This window comes from Bos grunniens, chromosome 21, assembly GCF_055505025.1.
Source record: "Bos grunniens cultivar Pamir isolate PY7600 chromosome 21, Bosgru_T2T1.0, whole genome shotgun sequence".
Classification (NCBI taxonomy): domain Eukaryota; kingdom Metazoa; phylum Chordata; class Mammalia; order Artiodactyla; family Bovidae; genus Bos; species Bos grunniens.
The window spans coordinates 38,489,804-38,504,224 of NC_141185.1; the positions used below are offsets into that span (position 1 = coordinate 38,489,804).

At 36.8% G+C, this 14,421-nt stretch overlaps 1 protein-coding gene across 11 annotated transcripts in view; it reads left to right on the forward strand.

Moving 5' to 3' along the window:
- SCAPER (S-phase cyclin A associated protein in the ER) overlaps positions 1 to 14,421 on the forward strand; it is a 419,038-nt gene that overhangs the window by 97,570 nt on the left and 307,047 nt on the right. For all 11 annotated transcript variants that reach the window (XM_086363974.1, XM_086363978.1, XM_086363979.1 and 8 more), the window contains one exon: positions 1,150 to 1,310. In XM_086363974.1, coding sequence (XP_086220100.1) covers positions 1,150 to 1,310 — 161 coding nt within the window. The remainder of the gene's footprint in view (positions 1 to 1,149; positions 1,311 to 14,421) is intronic.

Sequence of the window (14,421 nt, forward strand, 5' to 3'; positions counted from 1 at the left end):
CATTTTGGACTCCTTTTCCCTATTCTACCTACCTAACAGAGCCTTATAATAATTGAACTTTAGTGGAGTTGGGGAAAGATATATAAGCAAATAAAAGCAAATGTTTGTATATTCAAGCACCATTTAAAGACAAATTCCCCTATAATGCATTCCGTTGGTCTGTAGTGCAGAGAGTCTTGTATGGTGCATGGTTTATTTTAACACTGAAATTCTTTAATGCGTAAATAATAAAGTTCTCATATTGATCTTCATGTGTTGTATCATTGAATTAATTGACACCCTTTATTATCATCATAAAATGAGAATAAAGCATGCTGAAAAACTGTGGCTTATAGGCTGACTTTAGTGTATATACTCACTTCTCTTCTTACTGGTTGAGTTAAATGCTTTAGACTCTGCAGTTAGTTACCAAACTTGTTTATTTAAGTTGTCTGTATTTTAACTCATAACTTAAATATTAAGTAAACCACTAAAATATGTGTATAAAATGAATCGTTGTTTCTGTGAAAACTAGGATGAGTTTTTGGGAAGCTTTGATAAAGTCAACTGTTAAAGTTTTGCTGTCAAATGAGAAGTGGATAGGACAACTATAAAAGCTTGGAGAGATTATTAAAGTTGGGAAGAATTGTGCTCTTATTTAATAGGTGTCACTAAATTATCACTCCATTTCAAAAAACCCAAAATTGGACATTGTCAATGAGGCATCATACTTGAGGTTCATGTAAGAAATAATACATGTGAAAAACCCTGTTTTAATGGTGCCTGTGTTGATATATGGTCAAATTAATGGACATTTATATTATTAATAGATAAGGGTTTTAAATGAAAATAAAACGTTAAGGGTATATGTGCAGGTATATGTGCATATTTTTTAAGATTCTCCATTTCACTGAGATTTTCTTTTAAATTGAACTAGTGACAGCTTTTATATTATGTTTGCTCCCATACTATATGTTATGCTGGACTAATGAAGTATTAGTCCAGGATATTTATGAATATATTTGCCTTAAGTTGCTATGATAGTATGTTATCCTGTGTGTGTAGATATACATTCACACATATAATTCATTTAAAATTTAAATATATTAAGTATATATTTTAAATTTCAATGTGTATTTGATTTATTAAATTCAGTCATTTTCTCCATAGGGGTTCATCTGGCACAGTGGCTGCTCCGCGTCTGGCTCCCACAGGGGTCAGTTGGGCTGACAAGGTAAAGGCTCATCATACAGGCTCTACTGCTTCTTCAGATGTAGCACCTGCCCCGTCTTGCCCACCAGTGGCAGTGCAGAAGCCTTCCCGCAGAAATGGCAAGTGGTTTTGAGTCAACCTTTTTATGCAGTAGACAAGTGGGTTTACATGGATCTATTTATTTTATTTGAAATTGGTCATAGTAGCATTATATATTTATCTGGGTGCATCATTTCTGTGATGTTAATTTGCCTTAGTTAAAATCATAAAATAAGCTTAAAAACTATATGAAAACTTAGGAAGATCATTCTAGTCTCGAGTTTGAGAATGATGTCTTTTGTCAATTCATTTATTAAGATCCTTTATAACTCTTTTGACTTAAAGTAGAAAAGAAATACAGTAGTTCATCCTCTACTTTAAAATATCATGCCAGTACTTCATTAATATTTAAATACTATTTAAATGCATTTCATTAGTATTTTAAATACTGAAATAATATCCTGTTTATCTTTACTCATGTATCTGTTTTCCATACCATCAGAATAAATAAAGGTCAAAAATAAATAGAAGGGCCATTATTCTAAAGACCCACCTTTATTTATTCCGTAGGGGTTTTCTACATAAATTCAGGGTGGATTTTTTTAAATTTTCAGCTGCATTAGGTCTTCACTGCTGTGCATGGGCTTTCTCTAGCCGTGGCCGGTTGGGGGCGCTACTCCTCACTGTGGTGCGCAGGCTTCTCATTGAGGTGACTTCTCTTGTTGCAAAGCACAGGCGCTAGGGTGACGGGCTTCAGTAGTTGCGACCCGTGTGCTCAGTAGTTGTGGCACGTGGGCTTAGTTGCTTCACAGCGTGTGCAATCTTTGTGGACCAGGGATTGAACCGGTGGCCCCTGCATTGCAAGGTGGATTCTTAACCACTGGACCAGCAGGGAAGCCCCAGGGTAGATTTTTTTTATATACATTTTTAGAGACTTAGATTTTAGAGTGATAGGAAGAAATAATGAATTTGTATTATGAGTTAGAGACAACTTGAGAATACTGCTTTCTTTTCTTTTTGATGAAAGATCTGTTTGGAGCTTTTTGGTTCGTAAATGTTTTATTGGATATAACAAAGGTAATGCAACATCTTCATTACTGATATTGTGTTGTTTTTCCCATTTTGGTCTCAGTAAGATGTATTGGCTTGTTTCACATATATGCCTTACTTTTATAGAATATATTGCCCGTGCTTTCTCTATTGAGAAAGTAGAAAACTGAGAGTAGGCATGAGTTCTTTCTTAGGAAAAGGTAGGAAAATGTATAATCGTAAAGCTTAGTGTCTGTATCTTAAAAGGGTCTGAGAGAAATGTATTAAAAAATCAAAACCACAAGGAATTATATTGGGTTGGACAAAAAGTTCATTTGGGTTTTTCTGTAAGATGTTACAGATATATCATAGTTTTGTTTAAAGCAGTATTTATGAGTGACCCATTTGGTTGAAGTGAAATGATTGATCTTAATTATGACTAGACTGAAAAATTATATTGTTAATGTACCAGGGAATTTTGTTTTTGACCACTTTAGTTTTCCATTTTGGGGTTTTGATGCACTGTTGTGCTCTGTGAGCAAGCTCTGGGAGTTGGTGATGGACAGGGAAGCCTGGTGGTGCTGCAGTTCATGGAGTCACAAAGAGTTGGACCTGAGCAACTGAAGTGTGCACTGAATTATGGTGTATAACTTAAGTTTAATTTATAACTGCAGTAGCTGTAATACTCAAGTTTTTAATAATATGCTATAAAATTGGTTTTTGTTAAAGATGACAAAGTGTTACCTCACTCTTTCCCCAAACTCAACTGAAATGATATGGAAGGACTTAAAGAAAAAGAGACAGGAGAAGATATGAGCAAAATTTGGAAAGTTGGAAAGTAGAAAGATCAGTGGTGACATTTGAGTAAGCTAGCTGCATCCTCAGCTCCAAGAGTGGGCAAAACTGTCAATGTCAAGTGATCCAATTTGCTCCACATAACTTCCAAAAGATGAAAAATTGGTGTGAGCAGGTATCTTTGGAAGTGAGAGTATAGATAGGGATTATAAGTTAAGAAGAATCTTGAATCTTCCTCAGTTTTTCATGACTCTGAATAGTAGGATGAGAGTAGATGTATCTCACTCACCCCACAAAATATTGGAGATTGATTCTCTTGAGAAGGTACAAAAGATAGTATTTGACCCGAGGGATACCAGCTATATTGAAAGATGGGAGTATTGTATTGAAAATAAGTTAAGTGAAAGACTGTTCATAATGTTAAGACGCCTCAATCTTTCTTCCTCTTCAAACCCTCTCCTCCTACTGATCTGTGAGGTTTCCAGATCAAGAGAACCCACACCTAAATAAGTCATCCAGATCTGGTATGCTGCTGCTGATGCTAAGTCACTTCAGTCGTGTCCGACTCTGTGCGACCCCATAGACGGCGCCCACCAGGCTCCCCCATCCATGGGATTCTCCAGGCAAGAATACTGGAGTGGGGTGCCATTGCCTTCTCCACAGATCTGGTGTAGATCATGAGATACCGGTCTCTGAGGCTGATGGTGTAATTGGGTGAATGTCTGGTAGTCCTGGAAGATGTTGGCAGTTGGGAGCTAGGCTGTGAATCGGGGCAGGCTGTTGTGACAGTGGGTCTGGACAGTCTCTCTCACCCACGTGCATGCATGCCACCCCACTGTCAGGTAGTAGGGTCTGTTTTTCTCTCCAGAAGTCTTTGGTTGGTCCTGTGACTTGATAGGATCAATAGAATGTATCTAAAGTGACGTTTAGTAAATTCCCAGCCTAGCTGGTAAAGAGTCCTGGCAGCGTCAGTTTTCTCCTTGTTAGAAGCCAACTGCCCTGTAAAGACAGAGAAGGCGATGGCACCCCAGTCCAGTACTCTTGCCTGGAAAATCCCATGGACAGAGGAGCCTGGTAGGCTGAAGTCCATGGGGTCACTAAGAGTCAGACATGACTGAGCGACTTCACTTTGACTTTTCACTTTCATGAACTGGAGAAGGAAATGGCAACCCACTCCAGTGTTCTTGCCTGGAGAATCCCAGGGACGGGGGAGCCTGGTGGGCTGCCGTCTCTGGGATCTCACAGAGTAGGACACGACTGAAGCGACTTAGCAGCAGCAGCAGCAGCTGCCCTGTAAAGAAGCCCAAGGTAGGCTACTGGATAATGAGAGACCATATGAAGACAAAGTGGCCAGGAGAAGAACTATCTCAGTCAGTATTAGTATCAAAACTTTTAGGAATGTGGTGAGGCCATCATGAACTCTCTGATTTCACTTGAATCACCCTAGCTGACACCACGTGGAGATGAGAAGAGTACCCTGTTATACCTCCCCCACAAAAACTGAGCACTCTTCAGATTCCTGACTCAAAGACTTTCATGGAAATAAGATTAGTATTTTAAGATGTTAAGTTTTAGTCATCTTATATAAAAATAGTTAATGAGACTATCCCCTATTTGAATAATATGGGTTATAGAAAGATAAAGGAAGAAGTCATGAAATAATTAAAGAAACTTTTGTTTAACATGAAGATAATAAACTTTTAACTATAAGGGCCATCCATTAACTGTCCAGTATAATGGATGAAAGTAGAGTGACATCAAAATTTGTTGGGAAATTTATGAATAATACAGATGATGAGAGGCTCTAAAAATAGAAAAGAATCAGTTTACATACAAATGACCAAGAATCACAATTGATTCTGAATCAATCAAAAAAAAATTTTGCTGAATTACTAGAAGCCACAAGAAAATTGAACAATGTCTTCAAAATTCTGGAGGAAGATAATTTCAAAGCTAAAATGCTATGTCCAGCCAAATTATCCATTATATGTGAGAATAGATTTTTCAAGACATTTTCAAACATGCAAGGTCTTAACATTTTTTTTTAACTGCATCGACACTGTTACTACTAGAGGGAAGCCAGCACAGAGAAGAGGCAAAGGTAATAATTCTGTGGTGGTGATCCCAGGATGTTTGCTGTGTGCATGTCTAGGGAGCAACCAGTCTAGAATTTTTCATGGTCACAGTACTCTGTAAGAGAGGAATCCAGAAAGATAAGTGAAATTCTTAAAGCAGCTAATGTGGTTGCACATGTTAGACGAGATTTAAAATCTTAAGAGACTTGGTATTGAATTAATACTAAGTCAGTAGAAAATACTGAGGTTAAATCATGAAGAAAAAAGAAATAGAATGCAGAGAAGAGCATAAGAGGCACATATGTAAATGGAGTCTGTGAAGGGATGGAGTGAATGGGGCAAAAGCAACATTTGAGGAGGTAAATCACTGAAGATTTTCCCAAACTGCAAAAGACATAAAGTCTTATATTCAAGAAATGCTGTAAACCTCCAAGTAGGAAAAATACAAAATAAATCTTATCTAGATGCAATATACTACAAATACTAAAAAAACTACTAGAAAATCTTTGCAAATAATCAGAGTTTTAAAAAAAGACTTTTCAAAGGAGCAACAGTAAACTCATAGCAGATAAAAGCCAGATGAGAGTGGAATGAGATCCTTAAGGTGCTGAAAGAAAATAACTGGCAAGATAGAATTCTACATCCAGCACAAATAACCTTCAAAATGAAGGTGAAATAAAGGTAATTCTAGATAAATAAAAAAATGAGAGAATTTGAAATTAGCAGACTTACACTAAAAGAAATGCTGCAGAGTTCTTCAGGTGGCATGTAAATGATGCCAGATAGAAAGCCAGAAATACATGAAGGAATGAAGAACCCTGGAAGGAGTAAACATGTAGAGAACATTAAATGTGTATTGACTGTATGGAACAATGTCTTGTGGAGCTTGACATGTGTGTAGAATGAAAATTTATGACAATAATTCAAAAGATAGCAGAAGAATGGAGTTTACATTATCTAGTTTCTAGCATTATCTAGGAAGTTACAAAATAATTTGTATTAGATATAAGTCAAGGATGTGTTATAAACTCAAGAAAGCAAAAAAGAAGAATAAAAGAATGTTCAACTAATAATCCTTTTGATTAATCCAAAAGAAAACTGGAGAAGAGGAAAAAAGAAACACAAAACAGATAAGACAAAAAACCAAATTGTAGTTATTAGAAGTAAATGCAATTGTATCAGTCCCTACATTAAATATAAATGGTCTAAATACTATATGTTAAAAACAAAATCATATATGAAACGAATCGCCAGTCCAGGTTCAATGTGTGATACTGGATGCTTGGGGCTGGTGCACTGAGACGACCCAGAGAGATGGTACGGGGAGGGAGGAGGGAGGGGGTTTCAGGATGGGGAACACGTGTATACCTGCGGCGGATTCATGTTGATGTGTGGCAAAACCAATACAATATTGTAAAGTAATTAGCCTCCAATTAAAATAAATAAATTTATATTAAAAAATTAAAAAAAATAAAAATATGCACTGATTTGCAATCACAAAAAAAAGTATAAAGCCATATTAAAAATAAACCTGTATTCTACTTACAAGAGATATACCTTCAATATGAAGACATGGAAAAGTCAAAAGAAAAAGACAGGGAAAGATGAAAGATATTCTATACATATCCTATTCAAATCAAAACTAGTATTTTTAGAATAGCCAGACAAAATGGAATAGACAGGAAGCATTTTAAAGAGAGATTTCTTTTTTTTTCAGTACTAAAGGGTCATCTCATCAGAAAGATAAAGTAATTCTAAGTTGCTTTAGACATACACATATATATATACATATCTTTAAAACATATAAAGCAAAACCAGGCAGGACTGAAAGGAAAAATTGAAAAAAGTCTATACCGGGAGATTTTAACATAACTATCTCAACTGATAGTACATATAGATAAAGATCAGTAAATATAAAAATCCAAACAACTTGATTAGTTAACTTTATGTAATTGATGTGTCTGACAAATAGTGCTTTCTCTTTCCCATTCCGATGCTTCAATCTGGAAACTTTGTATTGTTATGCATTTTAGTTATTACACTAATCCTCTGTTGTGTATGTCTAATACATATTTTCTTGAATATATTAATAATAGCTATTTAGAAATTTTGTGTCTGAGAAGTAAAATGTCTGGACTACCCATAGATTTGTTACTTTGAAAAACATTTTTGGGGAATTTTCAGTTTTTTGTTGTTCATTTATTATTCAATTATTTTATTAGTATGCCACATATTTAATTGAATGTTTAACATTGTGTATTAAAGGTTACAGGGGCTTTTTCTAAAAATGTATTTTTTTTATGGTAATAAGAGAACAAACAGAGCACCTTAATCCTGTCAGGGTTTGCCTTGAGGTTTTATTAAAGTTGATATGTTTTAGTTTTTTCTTGTTCCTTTTGGGGTCTTAACTGAAAACCTGGGGTGTTTGCCAAGACCACTTCATTCCTGAATTCCAGCTTTTGTTTCCTCAGCACCATACAGATGCTACAATATCTGCTTAGCTCGTTAGCACCCCAGCTGCTGTTTTCTTCTGGATTTCTTGGAGTCTTGCCTTGTATATGCAAAGTTTAGCAGTTGTCAGACTTCTTAAGGGAAGATTGAATGCAGATTTCTTTTGGCTTACTCTTCTTCAGTTCCCTGCTCTCCATGCTTATTTTTCCTTGAAGTCCCAGTTGCTTTAGATTCGGTGAACTCCAGCATCTGAGCTAGATAGGACTGGTGGTTTCTGCAAGGAGTCACTTTGCCTGCACTGTGAATTCCAGCAGTCTTCAGGGAAAATTCTGGGGTGAATGTGGATCTCACATTGTGGCCTCTATTCTCAGGAATTGTAATTCCTCAAATCTTGCCTATATTGGTTGCTTTCCAGTGCCTTTAAACAATTCATTTATGTATTTTGTCTAGCTCTTGTAGTTGTGTTTGACAGGAAGATTAATTTTAATACGGGCTACTTACTTTCTTACGGCTGTAACTGTAAATTGAAATACATAGTCAGGCACACATGGAACATTTACCAAAATTGACACATGCTGAGCCATTAAACGTTTCAACAGCTGTTAGATGATTGAACTCATTCTGTCTGAACACATTGGAATGAAGTTAGAAATTAATTATAAAAAGATAGCCGTGCAATTCTCAAATTTTTATAACTTTGGAATATATTTCTGAAAAGTCCACGAGTCAGGGAAGAAGTCACGATGAAATTAGAAAATATCAGTTGAAAGAAAATGAACATTTAAAAATCCTTGGGTCTGGTTAAAGCTATGCTTTGAGGAAAATTTCTAGCCTCAATTATAGCAACTAGAAAGAAGGAAAACCTATAATCCACATTTTGTTCATTTCAAGAAATTAGAAAAGAACAAGTTAGACCCAAGGAATATGGAAAGAAAAGGTTTATAGGAGAGAACACAGAGAAATTAACAAAGGCAAAACGTAGTTATTCAGATAGACTAATAAAATTAACAGATTTCTAGTAATAGCAAGAAAAAGAGGAGACAAAGCCTAGTACCAGGAATGAAACAAGGGTGTTGATAGAGATCCCACAAATATTAAAATTATGACCAATATTATACACTAAATTTAGAAACTTAGAAGAAATTGATAAATAACTTGAAAAATGTAACAAAAATTGCATAGCAAGAATTAGAAAAACTTGAAGGAACTTATAAGTATAAAAGAGAATGTGGGTTAATAATGAAACATTTTTTCATAAAGAAAATTCTGGGTCACGATGGCTTCACTTGTGAAGTCTTCCAAAGATTTTAGGTAAAGATAGCTTCAATCTTAAAGAAACTCTTCCTCAGAATAAAAGATCATTTTATAACCTTAATATTAAAACCTAAAAGGATATTACAGTAAAGCAACATTTTATCTTGAACATTGAACAAAATATTAGTGAATTAAATATAGTGATAAATAAAAATGATAACAAATAACAGGATTATCCCAGTGCTTTTTAAATTATTAGTTTTATTGACTTGAATTTAATACTACTTTATTAATGACATTTGTGAAAATTCTGGAGTGTAAAAACAGTGGTGTGAAATACAGTTTTGAGCTTTGGGCACATCTCTGAAATCATTTTAAGTATTTAGAAGTTCTCTGATAGTTTAAATAATGATTTACTGTTTTTAAGAAGTATCCTTATTTATGGGAATGATTTTTTGATATAGTTTTTACTGAAGTTTTCATTAAAAATATAATTTGTCCACAACTAATTTATTAGTGTTTAATAGACCTATGTTATACATGACCACAGGAAAAACCATAGCCTTGACTAGACAAACCTTTGTTGGCAAAGTAATGTCTCTGCTTTTGAATATGAAGGAAAGTTATGACCAACCTAGATATCATATTCAAAAGCAGAGACATTGCTTTGCCAACAAAGGTTCGTCTAGTCAAGGCTATGGTTTTTCCTGTGGTCATGTATGGATGTGAGAGTTGAACTGTGAAGAAGGCTGAGTGCCGAAGAATTGATGCTTTTGAACTGTGGTGTTGGAGAAGACTCTTGAGAGTCCCTTGGACTGCAAGGAGATCCAACCGGTCCATTCTGAAGGAGATCAGCCCTGGGATTTCTTTGGAAGGAATGATGCTAAAGCTGAAACTCCAGTACTTTGGCCACCTCATGCGAAGAGTTGACTCATTGGAAAAGACTCTGATGCTGGGAGGGATTGGGGGCAGGAGGAGAAGGGGACGACAGAGGATGAGATGGCTGGATGGCATCACTGACTCGATGGACGTGAGTCTGAGTGAACTCCGGGAGTTGATGATGGACAGGGAGGCCTGGCGTGCTGCGATTCATGGGGTCGCAAAGAGTCAGACATGACTGAGCGACTGATCTGATCTGATCTGATAGTTTCTATTTTGATATACTCTTCTTTTGAACTGCTTCATTTATTTCAGGTTTTTTTTTTTAATTGTGTGATAATGTTTGTATTGGCCATCTTATTGATTAATGGATTAGGTCCAAGTTTTAAACAGTATTTTTTTCTATAAAGAAGCTTTCAAAAAGGGCTGTTTTTCTTTTTAAAGTAATTAATCATAGTGTTCCTAAGGGTGAGCCAGTTAAATTATCTGGAATCAAAAATCTTTTGTTAAACTTAATTTCATAATTTAGTTGTTTTTTTCTTTTTGTGTATTTGGTTTTTATGAGGTTGATTTTATAATTTTTCTTTATATATACATATATATATATACTTAAAGTATAGAACAGAGATAAATAAATTTTTAAAGAGTTAAACATGGGTGAAAATTGAATACAACTGGATGGTATATGATTTAAGGTGTTATTAGTAATTTTGCTGGTTATGTTAATGATGTTATATTTTAAAAATTCTATCTTTTAAAGACACATACTGGCTTTCCCTGGTGGCTCAGTGGTAAAAATTCTGCCTGCCAATGTAGGAGACACAGGTTTTGATCCTTGATGGGGAAGATCCCACACGCTGCAGAGCAGCTCAGCCTCTGTGTCACGACTGTTGAGCCTGCGATCCAGAGCCCGTGTGCCTCAGCTATTGAAGCCACATACGCCCTTCTCTTGTGCTGCACAAGAGGAGCCCCTGCAATGAGAAGCCCACACACCACAACTAAAGAGTAGCTGCTCACCACAACTGGAGAAAAGCCTGCACAGCACAGAGCCAGCAAAGCCAGAAAGAACAAAATATGATGTTTTAAAGAAGTATATTAAAGAATAAAAGGACACATACTGAATATTTCCAGGAGAAGTGATGTTTCTAGGATTTCTTTTAAAATATTACAGGGCTTCCCTGGTGGCTCTGTGGTAAAAAAAATCTGCCTTCCAAAGCAAGAGACACAGGTTTGATCCCTGATTTGGGATGGTCTCACATGCTGTGGAGCAACTAAGCCCGTGCGCCACAACTACAGAGCCTGTGCCCTAGAGCCCGGAAGCCACAACTGCTGAACCCGTGGGCAGCAGCTGCTGAGGCCGACACCCTAGTGCCCATGCTCCACAACGAGGGGAGCCACACCGGTGAGAAGCCCAGACACCACAACTGGAGAGCAACCCCTGCTCTCTGCAACTGGAGAAAAGCCTGCACAGCAACGAAGACCTAGAACTGCCAGAAATGGATAAAATTTTAAAAAATATTTCAGAAAAAAACAATAGGGAAGAAGAAATGAAATAAGAACAGCAGAATGTTGATAATTATTGAAGCTTAATGATTAGAGTGGGGACTTCATACTATTTTCTGTGTACTGTATTTGAAAATCTTCATAATAAAATGTATAAATATAATAAATAATAAAATAATGAAAAAATAGTAAAAAGTTTAAGAAAACAACAATAAATTTAAGCATGCTTTCCCCTTGCAGATTTCAAAATGCAGATTTTTCAAATAAAAGATAACAGGTTCCATCTAGTCATTATTTTAAAATATAAATGTAGTAACAGTTGCAATATTTAAAAAATGAGTCAATATACTAGTCACGAGAATGAGCGTTTTTGTAAATTTTTTTTTCCTTTGAAATAAAATATCTTCTACGTAGTGAATCATGTAATGGCATGGCCTATTGTTGTTCAGTTGCTCGGTCGTGTCCGACTCTTTGTGACCTCATGGACTGTAGCACTGCAGGCTTCCCTGTCCTTCACTGTCTCCCGGAGCTTGCTCAAACTCATGTCCATTGAGTTGGTGATGCCATTCAACCATCTCATCCTCTGTCATCCCCTTCTCCTCCTGCCTTCAGCCTTTCCCATCATCAGGGTCTTTTCTAATGAGTCAGCTCTTGGCATCAGGTGGCCAAAGTATTGGAGCTTCAGCTTCAGCATCAGTCCTTCCAGTGAATATTCAGGATTGATTTCCTCTAGGATTGACTAGTTTGATCTCCTTTCAGTCCAAGGGACTCTTGAGAGTCTTCTCCAACACCACAGTTCAAAAAGCATCAATTCTTTGGCATTCAGCTTTTTTTATAATCCAACTCTCACATCCATACATGACCACTGGTAAAACCATAGCTTTGACTAGATGGACTTTTGCTGGCAAAGTAATGTCTCTGCTTTTGAATATGCTATCTAGGTTGGTCATAACTTTCCTTGCAAGGAGTAAGCGTCTTTTAATTTCATGGCTGCAATCACCATCTGAAGTGATTTTGGAGCCCCCCCCCCCCCAAAATCAGCCACTGTTTCCATTGTTTCCCCATGTATTTCCCATGAAGTGATGGGACCGAATGCCATGATCTTCGTTTTCTGAGTGTTGAGCTTTAAGCCAACTTTTTCACTCTCCTCTTTCACTTTGATCAAGAGACTCTTTAGTTCTTCACTTTCTGCCATGAGGGTGGCGTCATTTGCATATCTGAGTTTATTGGTATTTCTCCCAGCAATCTTGATTCCTGCTTATGCTTCTTCAGCCCAGCGTTTCTCATGATGTACTCTGCATATAAGTGAAATAAGCAGGGTGACAACATACAGCCTTGACGTACTCCTTTTCCTATTTGGAACTAGTCTATTGTTCCATTTCCAGTTACAACTGTATGCTTTTGTTTTATTATCTAGGATGCCACTCTGAGTCTTTTGGTTGGAAAATTTGGTCCATGTTTTTTTTTTAAAACTTATTTAGTTTCTCTTTAGGGAATTTCCTTTGGTTGTCCTTTAAGGGTTGGTTTGCTAGTGACACATTTGCTTAGTTTTCTTTTCATCTGAGAATGCCTTATTTATTCTTCATTCCTGAAGCATAGTTTCACTGATTATAGAATTTGCGATTGACAATTCTTTCAGTCCTTGAAAGTTGTGCCACTTCCTCCGGGCCTTCAGTGTTTCAGAGGAGAAATTTGCTGTCATTGAAACTGATGTTCTGCTATAGCTAATTTATCTTTTCCCTATGGCTTCTTGTCACCCCACCATGGCTTCTTTTAAGAATTTTTCTTTGTTTTTTCTTTTCAGAGGTTTCATTATGATGTGTTTTAGCATCAGTTTCTTTGGATTTCTTAGTTCTTTCAGTTTTATATCTTTTTAGTTCCTTTAGTGTTATATCTTTCACTAAGTTTGGAAAGTTTTTATTCGTTCTTTCTTTAAATACTTTTTAAGTCCTACACTCTCCTCTCTTTCTGGGACTCCACTAACACAAATGTTACTTCTTTTGTTGTTGGCATAAAGGTCCTTTGTGCTCCATTTAAGATATTCCCTATGATACCTTTTCAGCAAAATTGGAGACTAACTTTCACCACTTCTTGGCTGCTACTGGAGGTAGCTCAATTCTCGTCTGCACCCCCACTGACACAACAGAGGGGCAGAGTGAGGGGAGGACTGACTCCTGACTTATCTGTGTAAGGTGGAGTGGAATCTTAGCTTCCTGATGGGTCCTGCTGGCATTATCACAAGGTGAAATGGGATCCATGTGCCAAGTAGATGTGTCTTCTACTACTTTATTCTGTAGCGATGATGTTGGTGAGGGTAAAAGCTCAGCTTTCTATATGGGACCTGCCAACACTGGGGGTGGGGAAGATCAGAATATTGACTCATTCTGTGTGTCTTTGATGTTGGATGAAGGTAGAGGCTGTGCTCAGCACTGGACGCTTAGGACTGTGGGTAGGGTAGATCAGTATCTACCAGTTCTGACTCTCACCACCTCATTAAGTCTCACTGCTGCTCAGTTGGTATGAAAGTTCAGTTTTCCACTGACACTAGGGGTGGGGAAAAGTAGAGTGCTGACTAATCCAGTTCCTACTGCCTTGTTTAATGTCATTTGGAAGTAGAAACTCAGCTCACTGTTCAACTTTGCTCACACTGTTTTGGTGAGGGAGTTGGACCATCTATTTCTACCACATGGGCAATGGAAGTTCAACTCTCTACTTACCCCTATTGAAACCATGAGGTGCAAGTTTTCCACTGATGGTTGGCTGAATAGAAGGAGGATTGCCAAAATGATTATTTTCTTAGGTCATTGTTTCCTCTGCCCTTCAGCTTGGCAAAGCAAGTTTTGCTGATGCCCGTTTTGTGTGTATCATTTGTTCTTTCTGGGTTGGAGGCCTTTGTACCATCTTGTCATATATAGGAAGCAATTAGGAAACACAGAGAACTCATCGCTATGCTGCTTTTAACTCCCAGGGTCACTAGGCAGTCCACCTATCTCTTTCTGTCTTTTAAAATCTTCCTGTGCTTATTTTGTGTGTTTTTCCAGAGTTCTTAGTTGTAAGAAGAAGGACCTGGAAATGCAAGTCAGGCTACTCCATCTTGGCCAGAACTAGGTATCTTCATATTAATTTTGACACACTACATTTTAGCCTATAAACTTTTAATAATTATGGCTATTAACTGTATACGTGTATACTTCAGGTTGTGACA